Source organism: Tamandua tetradactyla, chromosome 4, assembly GCF_023851605.1.
Source record: "Tamandua tetradactyla isolate mTamTet1 chromosome 4, mTamTet1.pri, whole genome shotgun sequence".
NCBI lineage: Eukaryota > Metazoa > Chordata > Mammalia > Pilosa > Myrmecophagidae > Tamandua > Tamandua tetradactyla.
Window position 1 is genome coordinate 23844051 of NC_135330.1, and position 17780 is coordinate 23861830.

Sequence of the window (17780 nt, forward strand, 5' to 3'; positions counted from 1 at the left end):
ACCAAGTTTTGGTGGTTTGTTTCCTTGGGCAAATTACTTAACCTCTCTGTTTCTCTGTTATTTCATCTGCAAAATGAAGAGGCTAGACTTACTAAATACAGGTAAGGTCCAGTAAAGCTCTAAAAATTTGATTCTAAAAGATACCCATAAAGAAAATGCATTTCTTCCACACTAAAAGATGAAATATATACCATCTACAGTAAAAATCTGGCTAATCAAATCATTCTTATGACCTCGGATAAGTAATTATCTTTTCTGAATCTCCGTTTCCTTCTCCTCAATAAAAATTGAAGTTTTTGATGAGACAACTTATATTGCGTCCAACCCAATGATCTTACCAGAAAATAGTTTTAATAATATTCTCAAGAGATCATTTTTGTCAGAATGAATATATAAGAAATGCATTACTTAAATACAAATCTAATCCATAATAGTAGACACATGCTGACAGCAAATCAATTTGAATTATGAGAATATACTAAAGGAGAACATAATGTAAACACATAAATGGAACAACATATTCCAACTTACCTCTAAGAAAGAGAAATAACTATGTTTGCCACAAAGTAACTTCTCAAGGTTAGGAAATAAACCAGATGACAAGAACTTTTATTTTATCTTTATCCATTTCTGTATGCTGTATATTTTCCAAAAGGGAAATAATATACAATAATTTATATTTGTCAAAGACTATTGTCTCAACAAAATGAAAGATGGCAAAGGATAATCAGGACCCTACTGCAATAATTCAAACAAGAAATGAAGAGGGTGTGAATTAAGGGGCATAAACTAGTACAATGGCACTGGGAATGGAAAGAACAGGTGGCTTAAAGAGATATTTGAAAAACAGAATGAACAAGTGTGGCTTCCAACTGACATAGTAGGTGAGCGAAAAAAGATTGCGCTAAACTATAATTCTTTAATCTAATAAAAGATTAGAGAATAGGAGGCAAAATAATTTAGGGGAAAATGATAAAGACAGATGACCCTGAAGTACAGGTGATTCTATCAATTTAAATTTTCTATATAGTATGTTTAATACAACAAGATCCATTCTATACAAAATGTTAGGAAAATATTTTTATCCAGAAAGCTCAATTATCCGGAATATTAACCAGTGTGGGACATATTTCCTAACAAAGCCATTTAAATAAGTTACTGTTATTGTAAAATCTTCATTCAAAATAATCTCAGAAGAGGAATAATGTTTATTTCAATGTTTATTATTGAAATATTCTAGCTTGAAAATGTATAGCATAGACTATTTTAAGAAAGAACTTTATAAGTTACCATATCATTTTTATTCTCCATAAAAATGCTTAGTTTCTTCAGAAATGACACAACAAGAATAAGCAGTTCAAAATTGTCCCGATCAAGAGCTTTCACCAGCATGTGAACTATGTTCTTATTCCTCATCTTCAATTCTGTACGAGTATCCTCAGCAAGATTCAGAAGCAAATAAAGAGCAACTAGAAAAGTAAAATAGGTAAGAGTTAAGTGATTGGCACACTGAATCAATATTTAAAAAATAATTTCCATACATCAAGGCAACAAATATAGTTGAAAAAAGATAATACATTACTTTAAAAATTTTTGAAACTTACTGGTTAATAATCAGTTCATTAGAAAGCATTTACCAAGTGTTACTGAACAACATACACACACACACACATATATATATATATATATGTTGCTCCATAACATTTTACATATATAGATGTATAAAATGTGAAATATAATATATATTCAATAATACTCTTTAAGATCCTGAGGACACAATAATGAAAATAAGACAATGATTCTGACCTTCCTGGAGCTTAGAGCTTAATAGTAATCAAATGGCAATTAAGGTAGATAGCCAGTAAATAATAAAACATGCAGAAAGGGAAAAATGACTTGTATATAGAGAGAAAACAAGGTAAGGTATTATAAAATGTCAACAACTAAGGGCTATGTTAAAACAAGTAAAATATATCCAAAATATACAGTATAATTAGAGCTAAAATTGAGAATACTGAAACCTAATTTTCAGTTTCAAACTGCTTTTCTGACACTCACTATAAGAAACGACCATATGATATTCAGTAATACAATTGTGGCACTAGCCTAAGCTGAAGTCACTGTCCACTAGTCCCAAGTAAAATTTCTTTTAGATACCTGTAATAAAAATGTTAAACTTCTCACAAGAAACTCATGATTGTTCCCTTCTGACAACAAAAATTATGAAACAGATAAGGCTTTCCATTTTGCCTTAATTGATAGGAAGCTTGAGAGTTAAATTTGAATGGTTCCTGTTAAAACTACAGACTATTTCTGAGGCCTTGATTTTACTCATTATTTTAGTTTCATATATTTGTGTTCCTTACCCTTATATAAAGAACAAAAAAAAACATGCATATATACATATATATATATACACGCATATATACATGCATATATATATATATATATATATATATACACACACAGACACACACACACACATAAATGGATGAACACAATTTATTTTTTTGACAAATATTTGGGACAAAGTTAATTAACATTTAATAAGTACCTATTCTATGAGAGGTACTACTATACTGATATATAAATAGCAACTCATTTTAATTCTAAAATAATCTTATGAAGGAGGAAGTATTACAAACACTTTAAAAATGGGGGGCCCAGATTCAGAGAAATTAAATAACTTGCCATATGCCACATAGCTAGTAAATGACAGAGCTAAACTAAAATTCAAGTTTCAAAGGTTTTAAAGTTGCATTGAAAAAGCATACAGTAGACTTCACATGCAGTCAAGACAGATGTTCTAGATTGAATAATGTCCTTCAAGAATCCATGTCCACCCAGAACCTTAGAAGTATGACCTTATTTGGAAAAAGGATCTTTGTAGATATAATTAGTTAAGAAAGATCACATTGGATTATAGTAGGTCTTAAACCCAAAAACCAGTGTCCTTGCAAGAAAAGAAGAAAATACACAGAGACAGACAGAGGGAAGGAAAGTATGTGAAGATGGAGACAGACTGGAATAATGTAACTACAAAGCAAGGAATTACCAAAGATTCCTGGGAACCACCAGAAGCTAGGAAGAGACAAAGAAGGGTTCTTCCCTAGATCCTTCAAAGTGAGCATGGTCTTGCTGACACTTTGGTTATGGATTTTAGCTTCCAGAATTGTGAGAATAAATTTCTGTTGTTTTAATCCACCCAATTTGCGTTAGTTTGTTACGGTAGCCCTAGGAAATTAATACAATAGAGTAATAGGGACTGGATTAAACTTTTGCCTGAAACATCTTGCCCTAACCCCCTCAAAAACACACATGTACACACACATAAAATATACAACACAAAGGCTTTTACAACATTGCACCTCAGGCAATGAAGTGAATCCTGAGAGAAGTGATCTCTGAGACACAAGGGAAAAAATGAGGTAGTCCTGTTTGCCAAGAGTACTGTCTTGGAAGAGTTTGCAGGCTGTGATATAAGGAGGGAGAACACCAGTACAGACGAACAAACTCCCTTGGTTGAGAAGATGAAATTGAAAGTTCAGGAATGCTAAGGTGGCTAGAGTTCAAAGACAGTACTGAAGGGGAAAGAATGCAGCACAAAGAAGGAACTCCAGAGTATTACTTGGTATATGTGTTTAGGAATACACCTAAGGTTTGGGACCAAACAAAATGATAAGCAGATTAGAAGAAATAGTGCATAGGGCTAGGAATTATGCCTGTTTCACCAGCCAGATTAGACCTCTCATAATTCACAGGGCATTGGATAGAATAATCAGAAGGGTCTTACCTCAGTAATGGGAAATAATTTTCCCTAGACTAAATGCTACTTATGTCCAGAGTAACAAATCTTAACAGCAAGAGCAAAAAGGATTAAATTATTCTAAGTAATTTAACTGCATCCCAGAACAAATCTCAAGAATATAAATAGGTATTAAAAAAAATCCAACATCCCACAATGTAATAGGCGATTACAACGGAGAGAACTGTAAGACCTAGACATAACACAGGGACACAAAACAAGGACCCCAGAGGGGTCTACAACTACAGCTATAACAAACAGTAAACAAAGCCTGACTCCTAACCAGATAAACAGAAAACCTCACACCGAAGGTCCATTTACATAAATTCTTTTACCCAGGACAAATCATGTGTAGCTTGTAAAAAAATTACAAAGACATAACAAAAAGCAAAACATACAATCTGAAGAGATGGAACAAGCACCAGAGCCAGACTCAGAGATGACAGAGATGTTGGAATTATTAGACTGGAAGTTTAAAATAACTATGATTAATATGCCAAAAGCTCTAGTATGCTATGAGCTCCCAAGAACAGATGGGGAATATAAGCTGAAAGATGGAAACGCCACAGAAGAATAAAAACACTATAACAGAAATGAAGAATGTCTTTAATGGATTCATTCATAGATTAGACATGGCCCAGGGAAAATCAGTAAGCTTGACGATATGTCAATAAAAACTTCCTAAATTGAAATGGAAGACAAAAAAGAATGAAAAAGAACAGAATATCCAAGAACTGTAGGAAAAATTACAAAAGGTGTTCCATACATGTAATGAGAATACCTGGAGGAGAAGAAAGAGGAAGAGAAGAAATATTTGAAGTAATGATGGCTGGGAATTTTCCAAAATCAATGGCAGACATTAAATTGAGGAATCTCAGAGAATACGAAGCAGAAAGACATAATAAAATATACACATCTAGGCATAGCATATTCAAACTTCAGAAAATGAAGATCTTGAAAGAAGCCAGAGGAAAAAACACCCTGCTTATAAAGGATAAGATTCACATCAGACTTCTCTTCAGAAACCATGCAAGCAATAAGAGAGCAGAGTGGCATAATTAAAGTGCTGAAAGAAAAAAAAACATCAACCTAGAATTCGGTACCAGGAAAACCAACCTTTAAAAGTAAAGGAGAAATACTGGGGGTACAAGGATAATTTGGCAGTAGAATTCTTGCCTGGGATGCAGAAGACCCAGGTTTGATTCCCAGCCCATGAACTTCCCTCACAAAAAAACAAATACACAAGAAATACAGACAAACAAACAATTCAACAAATGGTGGTATAATAATGGTATACTCACATGGAAAAAAGAATGAAATATGACCCCCACCATACAGCATACACACACACAAAAAAAAAAGTAAAAGAGAAATAGACTTTCTCTGATAAAAAATTGAGAAAATTTGTTGCTAGTAGATCTGCCTTGCAAGAAATGTCAAAAAATGTTCTCCTGGGAGAAGTTAAAAGATAAAGGTAAGAAACCAAGTCAGCATAAAGAGAAGAATACCATTCAAGAAATAAATGGAGATTAAATACTTCATTAATCTTAGTAGTGATAGTCCCTCTTTCATTTATAATATTAGTAATTTATATCTTCAGTCTTTTTTGGGTTGGCTTGGCTAGAAGCTTATCAATTTTAGTGATGTGTTCAAGAACCAGATTTGGGTTTCACAGATTTTATCTATTATTTTCCTGTTTTAACTTACACTGATTTCTGCTTTAATTTTGTTATTTATGTTCTGCCTACTTTGGATTTAAGTTGCTCTTATTTTTCTATTTTCCTCATGTGGAAGCTTAGATTGTTGATTTTAGGTATTTCTTCTCTTCTAATAAATGCATCCAACACTATGAATTTTCCTTTAAGCACCATTTTTCCTGCAACCTACAACTGTTGATTATTTTTATTTTCATTATTCTTTAGTTAAATACATATTTTAATTTCTCTTGGACTTCTTTGTTGTTTAATTTCCAAATATTTTGAGATTTTCTAGATGTCTGTTATTGATTTCTAATTCCATTGTGGTCTGAGGGCATATATTGAATGCTATCCATTATTTTATATTTGTTGAATTGTGTTTTATGGTCTAAGATGTTATCTATCTTGATAAATGTTCCATGTGATGTTAAAAAGAATATGCATTCATCTATTGTTGAAAGAAGTATTCCATAACTGTGAATTAGATCCAGTTGACTGATTGACCTGTTCAGGACACTCATATCCTCACTGATTTTCTGCCTGCTGGATCTGTCAATTACTGATGGAGGTATGTTTAAGTGTCCAATTACAGTAGTGGATTTTTCTGTTTCTCCCTCAAGTTCTGTCAGTTTTTTCTGCATGTATTTTACATGCATACACATTAAGGATTTTTAGATCTTCTTAGAAAAATGACCCTTTTATCATTCTGCAATGCCTCGTTTTATCCCTGATAAATTTTCTTGCTTGGAAATCTGCTTTGTCAGAAATTAATATACTACTCCAGCTTCCTTTTGACTAGTATTAGCAGGGCGTATCTTTCTCTATCCCTTTACTTTTAATCTATCTTTATTTTTTAAGTGGGTTTATTTGTAGATAATATAGAGTTGGATCTTACTTATGTTTTTATTCAATCTCATATTCTGTCTTTTAATTAATATATTTGGGCTATTCACATTAAAGGTGATTATTTATATAGTTGGATTAATATTTGTGACTGTTTCCTATTTGCTGCACTAGTTCTTTTTAAAAAAGAATTTTTTTTGTCTTTCACTCCTTTTCTGCTCTCTCTGATTTCATTTCAACTTTTATTGTGATTCTATTTCTCTCTTCTCTCAGCTTATCAATTATACTTTCTTTTAAAAAATTTTAGTGGTTGCTTAAAAGTTTGTAAAATATATTTACAGCAAAGTCCCCTTTCAAATAACATGCCACCTGCCTTGGGTTTGGCAATGACTTCTTAGATACAACCTTCCAAGCACAATCAGTGAAAGAAAAAACTGGTATCTTGGACACCTCATTAAAATGAAAAATTCTGCTCTGGGAAGTGTCCAGTTAGAGATCCAAAATACAAGGCACAGACCAAGAGGGAATATTTGTAAATCACATATATGACAAAGGATTTGTATCCAAAATACATAAAGAACTCTTAAAACTCAGTAACGAGAAATCAACAAACAACCAAACTTAAAAAATGTGCAAAAGGATGAATAGCTACCTCACCAAAAAAAAGTTATACCAATGGTCAATAAGCATATGAAAAAATGCTCAACATATTTCAATAGGGAAATGCAATTTAAAACAACGAGATACCACAACATTCCTATCAGAATGGCTAAAACTGAAACACTAACAATATCAAATCTTAGCAAGGATGTGGAACAACAGGAGCTCTCATTCATTGCTGATGTAAATCCAAATTATACAGCCATTTTGGAAAACAGTTTGGCTGTTTCTTACAAAGCTGAGCATAGGCTTACCATATGATCCCAGCAGTTGTGCTCTTTAGTATTTATCAAAGGAAATGAAAGCTTACATCCATGCAAAAATGTGCACACTATTGTTTCTAGTAGCTTTTATTCATTATTGCCAGCAACTGGGGCATTCAAGATGCCCTTCAATAGGTGAATGAGTAAACAAACTGTGGTAGATCCATGTAATGAAATGTTAGTCAGTGATTTTAAAAAAGAGATATCAAGCCACAAAACAACAGGGAGGAACCTTAAATGAACATCAGTAAGTGAAAGAAACCAGTCTGAAAGGGCTACATACTGTATGATTCCTACCATATATCAAAAGGCAAAAAAAGAGAGACAGTAAAAATATCAGGGTCTGTCCTGGGGTAGAGGGGAGTGGAAGAAAGGAACAAAAGGTGAGGCATGGGCATTTTTGTGGCAGTTAAACTATACTGTAGGAAACTGGAATGTTGGATACATGACATTATATATATGTGAAAATCCATAGAACTGTACACCTAAAGGGTGAATATTAATGTATACAATGGACTTCAGTTAATTACAATAAATCAATGTTGTATTATCAATAGCAACAAATGTACTACACTAATTAACGCAAGGTGTGAATAATGGGGGAAACCATGTCTATCTTTGGGGAGTGGGGATGGGGGCAGTTAATGGGAATTCTCTATAATTTCCATGCAAGTCTTCTATAAACAAAACTGCTCTAAAAATGAAGCTAATAAAAATTTTTGAAAATTATTTCCAGAATTAATTCTTTCTATAACATGTGAATGTTTAGGCATAAGAGATAATGCTAAATTGTTTTAAAAATACTTTTATCCATTTATACTTGCAAAAAAATGTATGGGAAATTCTGTAAGGCCATATGCACTCTAAAATTTGGTGGCATCAGACATTTTTTTGTCAGTTGAGTAAATGTAAAATGTTATCACATGGTGTACTGATTTATATTTCTCTGAGTTGTAAGCATTTGGTTTCTTATACAGTAAAATGTCTATTCATATCTTTTACCAAAAGAAAAAAAAATCAAGACAAAAATAGCAAATGTAAAGAGTACCAGTGAACTGTGGAACATCTTCAAATGGCCTAATATTTAAGTAGTTGGAGACCCTGAAGAAGTATGACTAAAAAATTTCTAAATTTGGTAAAAAGTATAAAACCACAATCCTAGGATACTCACTGTACCCCTGAAAAGAGAAACATGAAGAATACTATATAATGACACATGATAATTATAATACTATATAATGACACTTGCTTGAAACAAGTGATAAAAAGACAACCTACAAAATAGTTAAAAGAAAAAAGAATCTTATGTATAGAGGAACAAAGATAAGAATGACAGCAGATTTCTCATAAAAAAATAATGCAAGCAAGAAAACAGTAGAACATCTTTACAGAAAGAAAATAATTATCAACCTAGAATTTTAATTTTAATGAAAATTTCTTTCAAAAGAGAAGAAATAATAAGTATCTTTTCAGATATGCAAAAGTAAAATAATTCATTATCAGAAAATTGGTCCTATAAGAGATAGTAAGGGAAATCCTTCAAGCAGAAAGAAAATGCATCAGACACAAATTAAATCTACAGAAAGGAACAAAATCAGTAGAAATACTAAAGATAGGCATAAATATATGAAATTATTTTATTTTTATTTTAAAATCTTTCAAATAAAATTGACTATTCAAAATAATACATTGTAAAGTTTACGACATTTATAAGATAAGTATAGCATAAAGACAGGGAGGGGATAAATGGAAGTATATTACTATAAGATTCTTACAATGTACACGAAGTAGTATAAAATCATTTGAAGGGGGACTTACAATGAGTCAAACATGTATAGTATAAGGCCTAAAGAAACTACTAAAATAATGGAAGAAAAATTATTGCTAAGCCAACAAATGAGATATAGTTGAACTAAAAAAAAGCCCTAAATCCCAAAGAAGGTAAACAAAGAGCAAAAAGGGTACAAAGATAAATAAAAAGCACCCAACTATTTGCTTTTTTTAAGAAACACACTTTAAATATAAAGACACAAATAGGTTAAAAGTAAAAGGATGGACAAACACACACCATTCTAAGAGTAGTCACAAGAAAACCAAATCTATAGTGATGTAATCTCTCTTATTCCAGAAATTAGTAATTTGTGTGCTGTCTTTTTTTTCCTGATCCTGTAGATTTATCAATTTTATTCATCTTTCAAAGAACCAACTTCTTCATTTAATTGATTTTCTCTAATTTATTGATTTCTGATGTGAACTTTCACTTCCTTTCTGCAGCTTATTTTGAATTTAATTTGGTCTTATTTTTATACTTTATTAAGGTGAAGCTGACATTACTGATTTGGACATTTCCTCTCTAATAAAGATATTTAGTGCTATGAATTCCCCTCTAAACACTGCCTTGGCAGCACCTAATAGATTCTGATATGTTCTCTTTCCATTTTTATTTTCATTCATCTCAAGTAAATTTCTGATTTACCTATGATTTCTTCTTTGATCCAAAGGCTATTTAGAAGGAAGTTTTGTTTCCAAATACAAGAGATCTTTGTATTATGAACTTCTAATTGAATTCCATTGTTTTCAGAAAAAAATTCTCTACATAAATTGAATCCTAAATCATTGAGACTTGTTTTATGGTCCAGAATACAATCTATCTTAGTAAATGTTGCATGTTCATTTGAAAAGAATGTGTATTCTGATGTCATTGGATGTAGAGTTCTACAAATGATAACAAAGTGAAGTTATTTAATAGTGGTCTTCAATTCTTTATATCCTTATTGATTTTCTCTTTACTGTTTTATCAATTTTGAGAGGAATATTAAATTCTGACCATAACTGTAGGTTTATCTATTACTCCTTGTATTATTATCAGTTTGTAGTTGTATCAGATTGCTCCACGTATTTTGAAACTTGGTTCTTGGGGACATAAATATGTAGGACTGTAACATCCTCTTGATGAACTGACCTTATTACACTGTGAAGTGACCCTCGTTATACCTATTAATTATCTTTACCTTGATATCCACTTTTTCTTGTATTAATATATAGGAGAGACAGACATATCACTACAGATTCTGTAGGTATTAAAAGGCTTATAAGGGATTACTAGTATAAAACAACTTGAAATGCACAAATTCCTTTAAAGACACAAGCTACTAAAGCTCATTCCAGAAGAAACAGATAACCTTAATAGTCTTAAAGCTATTAGAGAAGTTTTAAGACACTTAAAACTCATTATTATTATAAAAATAAAATTATTATTCTTAATAATTATATTATTAAAAGTTTTCCAATAAAGAAATCTCCAGAATTCTGAAGACTTTGCTGGCATAGTCTATCAAACATTTAAAGAAGAAATAATACAGACTTCTGGGAAGATGGCAGAGTAGGGTAAGCTGGATTCACCCCTACACTGTAGAACAAGATAGGGGATGGGGGAAAAATGATGGGACTATAGTCTCAGGGGGTGAGTGATCAAAGGACAGTATTTCATAGGGAGGACAGAGGTAGAGAGATCAGGACAGGTAGAGCAGGGTGGGTCTAATGGGCTATGACCCCTACTGGGGGTGGGTGGCAGCACACAGGGAAGTGGGGAACCAAGAAAACTGACTGTCCCTCCACTGCAACAGGAAACCTTGCAAGCAGTTTCGCAGCCAGTGTGCCTGTAGGAGCCCAGAGGTATGCCTAGCCAAAATGAAATGCCCCTGTGTACTGGAAGCAACACCTCTGCCATGCAAGCCATATTCCCAGGTGGTCACTAGAGTGGGGGAGGGGGGCCTCAGGGGCGGGGATACCTCAGGAGCACTACCTGCTGGGAAGAAGCTAAGTGCCATCTGGCAAACGACCTATCTACCTAGGTTTATCTTTTTAAAATAAATCTTTTACTGTTCAATTATTATTAATATATTATTATTTTATTTACATATTTTAAAATATATATTTATTATTCATTAATATTATTATTTTATTCTCTTTCTCTTCTGAGGACACCAGCATGAGTTCATGTCCAATATATCATGGGGTATCTCTTTGTGACTTTGGTGCCTACTATTGCTGAGGTGTGTTTTTCATTTTATCTTTTGGGTGCACAGGCAAGGAATTGAGCCCATATTTTCTGCATGGTGGGCAGGCATTCTACCACCGAACTACCTGGGCACCCCTGCCTAACTTTTAATAGATCCTTAAGTAGAATTGTACCCCTGACATGAGATCCAGGCTTGGTTTGGTGGAAAATTACAGACAAGCCATGTACAAAAGAGAACCTTCAATGCAAAATCAAGTAAACACAAAACTTTAGATGACTAAAGGAAACTAACTTGCAAAATAACGTTATTAAGATAATCAAATGCACCAAACACAACAGAGTATCACAAAGTACGTGAAAATCCAGGAAGAAATGACCAAGCCAAACAGCCAAATAAAAACACTGGAGGCTGACACAGAATACAGAACAACTATTTAAGGATATTTATAAAGAAATAAAAGATTTCAGGAAGACAGTAGAAGAACACAAAAAAGAATTCAATGGAAACTTCAAAAGGCTATTACCATTAATAAGTGATTTTACCAAGATGGAATGTACAAGGCCATAATACAAAAATCAACTGTCTTATATATTATCAAAGAATAATCAGAAATTCCAGTTTTTAAAAGATAGCATTTACAACAGCAACAAAAAGTATGAAAGGGTTACAAGATAAATCTGACAAATGCTATGAAAAACCTGTATACTAAAAACAATAAAACATTACTATGAGAAATTAAACAAGACAAGTGGAGAGTTATACTTTTCTCATAGGTCTAAAGACTTAACATTGTTAAGATATCAATTCTCCAAAAATTGATCGATGGATTAAATGCAATCCCAATGACAAATCCCAGCAATGTTTATTTTTTGTTTTTGTGGAAATTGGAAAATTGATTCTAAAATCCATATGGAAATGCAAAAGAGCTAGAACAACCAACAACTTTGAAAAAAAAATTTGGCAGGCTAACACAACCTATCAAGATTTTTTTTTTATAAAGCTACAATAATAAAGATACTACTGTACGGACATCAAAACATTTAAGTAAGTAGAACAGAACAGAAAGTCCAAAGGTAGACACATACATATGAACAAAACAATTGTGACAAAGATGTAAAGTAATTCAGTAAATAAAGGATAGTCTTTAATAAATAGTGATGGAATCATTGGGTATCTATATGCAAAGGTGTAAAAGAACTTTGATCCATTACTCATACTACAATAAATATTAACTGAAACTGTACTATAGACTTAAATGTAAAAATGACACTATAAAACTGCCAGAAACCAACACAGGATGAAATCTTTGTAACCTTCAGTAAGAGGATTTCTTAGATATCATAAGACCATGACCCACAAAGACAAAATTTAAAAATTTGATGTCATAAAAATTAAAATTTCTGCTCACCAAAAGATATTGTTAAGAAATGAAAAGATTAAGTCACGGACTGGGAGAAAACATGAAAGTCATCTATTTGATAAATGCCTTGTATTACAAAGAATTGTCAAAATTCAATAAGGAAAGAATCCAATGAAAAAGGTGCATCAAAAAAGAAGATATAGAAATGGCAGAGAAGCACATGAAGAGATGCTCCAACATTTTAAATCACTAATAAATGCAAATCAAAACCACAATTAGATACTACTATATATCTTTTAGAATGGCTAAAATCATTAAGACAGACTATATCAAGTGCTGGTGAGGATGTGAAGCAAATGTAATTTTCATATACTGAGGTAGGAGTGTGAAATGGTACAAGCATTACAGAAAACCATTTGGCAATTTTTTATAAAGTTAAATATACACCTCTCATGTGAACCTGTATTTAGCCAAAAGAAAAGAAAGCAAAGCCCATTCAAAGATGTGTATGTGAATGTTCACAACAGCTTTATCTGTAATTGCCCCAAACTGGAAACATCCCTAATGACCATTAACAGGTCAATGAAATACCATTCAATAATAAAAAGGAATGAATTACTGACACATATAACAACATAGATGAATCTCTAATTATGCTGAAAGTAGCAAAATTAAATAAATAATAAATATTATGATTCCATTTATATAAAATTCTACAAACACAAGCTAACCTTAAGTGACAGAAAGCACATCAGTGGTTGCCTGAAGATGAATGAGGGGAAGGGGATAAGAAAAGAAGAGGTTAAAGAGAGGCAACAGGAAACTTTTAGGGGTGATGGGTATGTTCTTTATCTTGATTATAGTGATGGTTTCATGGGTATTTATATATGTCAAACCTACAAAATTGTACATTTTAAATATGTGCATTTTAGTTTAGATCAATTATATCTCAGTAAAGCTGTTAAAAAAGAAGTATAAAATATTTGAATAACTATTTTGTTAGGAATGTAGTTGAATGCTTTACATGTTAAAAAATTAATGCTTTACATGTTAAAAATCAATTTGCTTTGAAACTTTGACATGAAAACAATTCATTTATTGATATCTGATACACATTATATTATATGCTGACATGGATAACACCTACAATTTTCTAGCTTATTTTTAAATTAATTTTTGAAAACTGGCATTTTTTCCCAAAGGAAGAACTAAATTATTTAATGACTAAAATTTTAAGAATTCATTACAGTTAAAAACACTAATAATTCTCAGAGGAGGAAAATATTTTGAGAGTTATCAGCAATTACTTTCATGTATTAAGTTAATCAAATGAACTATGAGCTGAATTAAAAATCAATAACCAACTACAAAACAAAACAAAATGTATACAAAGCTCTATATCAGTCTAACTAATCATCAAGATTTTATCTTTTCAATGACTTAGAAACTATACTATTGAAGTTTTACATCTTTCAATAAAGCCCAGAAACATGCAACTATTTTCTAATAAATAAGAGAACATCAATTTCCAAGAAAAGCAACAAAGTAATTCATTATATTAAATAAGACAAGTAAATTAGGTTTTGCAAACAAAAGAAATCTTATTGAAAAGTCATGAATTAGAGTGAAAAATCCTCTCATAGTGAATAAACAAGTATTTATATATTTAAGAGCTGAATGGAGCCCCTTTTAGTGGAAAGGGAAAGATAACAGAGTGAATCTTAAAACATTTTTACCCAAACTAAAGACAGAAAAAATTGTATCATATCAAAATTTACAGAACTTTCAGTTATTCTGGTAATAGTTTTACTGGTTTCGTTTAAAAATTGTTCAAACTTAATGTATTTAGAGTAAACACTTTGTTGCTTTTCTCATTGTTTAGGAATTCATACCTCGTAAAAGCTGTTCCTGTTTTACTACAAGTCCCTGGTATTTTTTGAGAGTTTTTTCATAATCCTTTTTCAAGGTTTGATTTTCAGGGTCTTCATCAAGTAAACAAGTTAAGGACCATGTATACTCACTGAAGCAGAGAAAACCTATTGATAAATACTATAAATCAGGATTAAATTTTATATGCAATCTTATTCACTTACCTTCAGCTATTTTTTAATTAAATATTCTTTTCTACATAATTGTGCATAGAAGGACTTCTCAAAGCTTAGGATTCAAGGCTCCCCATGGAGTTCATGGATGAACAAATTTGGGGGCTTTACAAAATACTGGAATCCCCATAAACTGTACACAAATATTTTATATATTACACAAGTTCGTAATTTTCAACAGATTATCAAATGGGTCCATGAGCCAAAAAGATTATTACCAAAGAAGTAACTTAATTAATAAGAATATTGTAGTCAACCACAGAAAGAGTCCCAGAATATTCAAAGGTCATTACATCTGAACGCTACAGATGCCAAGAGAAATGTCCCAAAGTTAGAGGTAAATACAATTTTAAAATCACATTTCATGGCCTATAATAGTTTCCTGGATACCTGCAGAAATAACTAGTTATTTCAGTTTTCTTCAGGATACCCAAGCATTTAAAAATGACCCTAATTGACCTTTGTTGAATGCTATTTGCAAAAAAACAAAAGGAAACTTAAGTCTTAATAAAGTAGTACATTTCAGGAGAAATGGCTAGAATTTTAATAGGTCATTTTTATATTTACTCAATTATTATAATCCATTGATACTAAAACATATAATCTCCCCTCATTTTAAATCTCCAAAATTGTGATGTATTTTATAATCCATGATGTGCCATAGTTCAAATGGAACTGTTTTTTTCTTTCTTAGTGATTCATAAATAAAAGTGCATCTTATAATTAATGGTGTCTGAGATTTGCAGAAATACAGTTATGTCTTGAGATATCAGTTCTAGTCACCAAACAATCATAAAGTACAAATTAATGGTCGCTAAAATGTTCCATTAATGGTCCTCTTCCAACTCTCCATTTATATGAATTTTGGATACACTAAACCATTCAGGAGACCTAGGACTCTAGGAATGGTGACCTCAAGCCTCCAGAGTTACTGAGTTATCCTTACATATATCCTTGAAGGTCTAGATGCTAGAAACTTAATAGCATACATAGAAAATTTCTAAACCTAGATAGATCCTAATTAAGAAAATTCAAAGACTGGGGAGAGGTGGATTTTTACAGTGTCTTGGGGATTCCAAATGACAACTGTAAAAGCCTAAGAAAGTCTATACAGAATATACAGGATTAATTATATATATATACAATATATATAAAACACAGACAAAATTAACATAAGAATAGTGTATACTTTTTCCAATAAGGGGAAGTAAGAAACATGGTACCCTGAACAATAAGAATAAAGTTTTCATTTTTCAAAAGAATCAATAAACATTGGGTCTAAAAGAAGATTATCAGCATGGACTGCTGATCTGCAAAGCAGGTCACACAAGGACAGTTATAAATAAACTAGGCTTTTCAATCTAGAGAAATTAATAAGATAAATATCTTCAAACATAAGCAGAACTGCAATGCTGAAGAGAATGCCCTTACAGTCTATATTGTTTCAGTATGCAAGGTTAGAACTAAGGAACAGAAGTTATCGGGAAGTGGACTTTGGTTCACTAGGCAAAATAATATTATGGTAAATATAATTTCAAACCAGAGACTGGACGAAATCACTAAACTATTCTTGTTTAAGAATAGTTTATACAACCACCTGTCAGGGATGTTGCAGAAGATTCCCATATTGCAAGATAGGTTAAAACTGATGATTTCTAAGGTTCCTTTCACAGATTCTATTATTCAATGGTCCCTCAAATTTGTATTTATTAAGAAAACATTTTTATTAAGAAAAGAAGAGTTAAAATTAGGTTTATCACTAAATTTAAACCCATTCCAATCAGTCATTCTAATATTCAGAAGTATGTAAGCAGTATTGGTGAGCCAGGCTACTGCTAACCAAAGAATCTTAACTCACCAATTCAGATATCCACTACCATGATTACCTGCTCCCTCTATTTCATTAACTAATCAAAGTTGTGAAGAAACTAAAGTGTATGTCAAAATATATTCATTCTGATGTCTTCAATCTTCCTCTTAACATTCAGTATACTAGCTCTCTTACATTGTTTCCAAGTAATGTGAATGGTTAAAATAATAATATAGTAATGATGATGATGATGATGATGATGATGATGGAATAAGAACAGAACTATCCCATGCAACCAAAAGTTTACAGCAACAAGCGGCATGGGGTGAAATCCCACTCTAAAAGGATATCAGCTTTCTTCTTCTTTGAAAGTTCTTCTTGCCAAAGTTCATGTCTTTTTAACTCATGATCAATGATATTCATACATAGAGCTCCAATTTTATAGTGAGTGATAAGTCCATGAAACTGAGAAAAGCTTTAAAGAAGAAATTTTAATATATATTTAAAGGAACAATTCTCTGAGTTGAGGAACTTTGTTTTGGGAAAAAAAAACAGGTACGAACAATGTAGAAAATAAATTTGATATACATATTTCAACAAATAATGTAATGATACTAGAAATTCATTTTATTTAGTACATAAAACTAATTAATACCAGAGAATAAACAAACTAGCAAAGTATAATGTACAGAATATAAAAAATATAAAGTATCAGTAATCAGACTTTGCATATGCTTCCCAGGCATATTCAATTATTTCACTCAACTATTTATCCAATAAATATTTATTTGCTAATGCTGGCACATTTTAAAAATAGAAACCAACAGTTCACTAGGAACTAGCTAGAAACTTTCACATCTTTCTAAAGAATGTATGTATATAAATAACATATGACACAATATGTATATACATATGTATATATATAACAATAATATTTACAGAGCACTTACTCTGGGTCAGGCTTTCTTCTAAGTGTCTTAATTCATTAATTCTATTAATCCTAAAAACTACTTAAGAGAATACTATTATTACTATCCACATTTTAGAGATAAGGAAACTGATACAGAAGTTAAGTAATATAACCAAGGTCTTATAGGGAACAAATAGCAGGGTAATCCAATACAGGCAGTCTATTCCAGAGCCCACACTCTTAAACTCTAAACATTCAGCTATCCTGTTTTGTCCACATATGTGTACATGCACGGGTGTGTGTAGATC

General features: G+C 31.7%; 1 protein-coding gene across 8 annotated transcripts in view; it reads right to left on the reverse strand.

Moving 5' to 3' along the window:
- Nucleotides 1-17780, reverse strand: part of KIFAP3 (kinesin associated protein 3) — a 219611-nt gene that overhangs the window by 117581 nt on the left and 84250 nt on the right. For all 8 annotated transcript variants that reach the window (XR_013174069.1, XM_077156924.1, XM_077156923.1 and 5 more), the window contains 3 exons: nucleotides 16913-17037; nucleotides 14543-14641; nucleotides 1291-1469 (listed from right to left, as the gene is read on the reverse strand). Coding sequence is in view for 7 of the 8 variants with exons in the window: in XM_077156924.1 (XP_077013039.1) it covers nucleotides 1291-1469; nucleotides 14543-14641; nucleotides 16913-17037 (403 nt within the window). In the remaining variant the exon portion in view is untranslated. The remainder of the gene's footprint in view (nucleotides 1-1290; nucleotides 1470-14542; nucleotides 14642-16912; nucleotides 17038-17780) is intronic.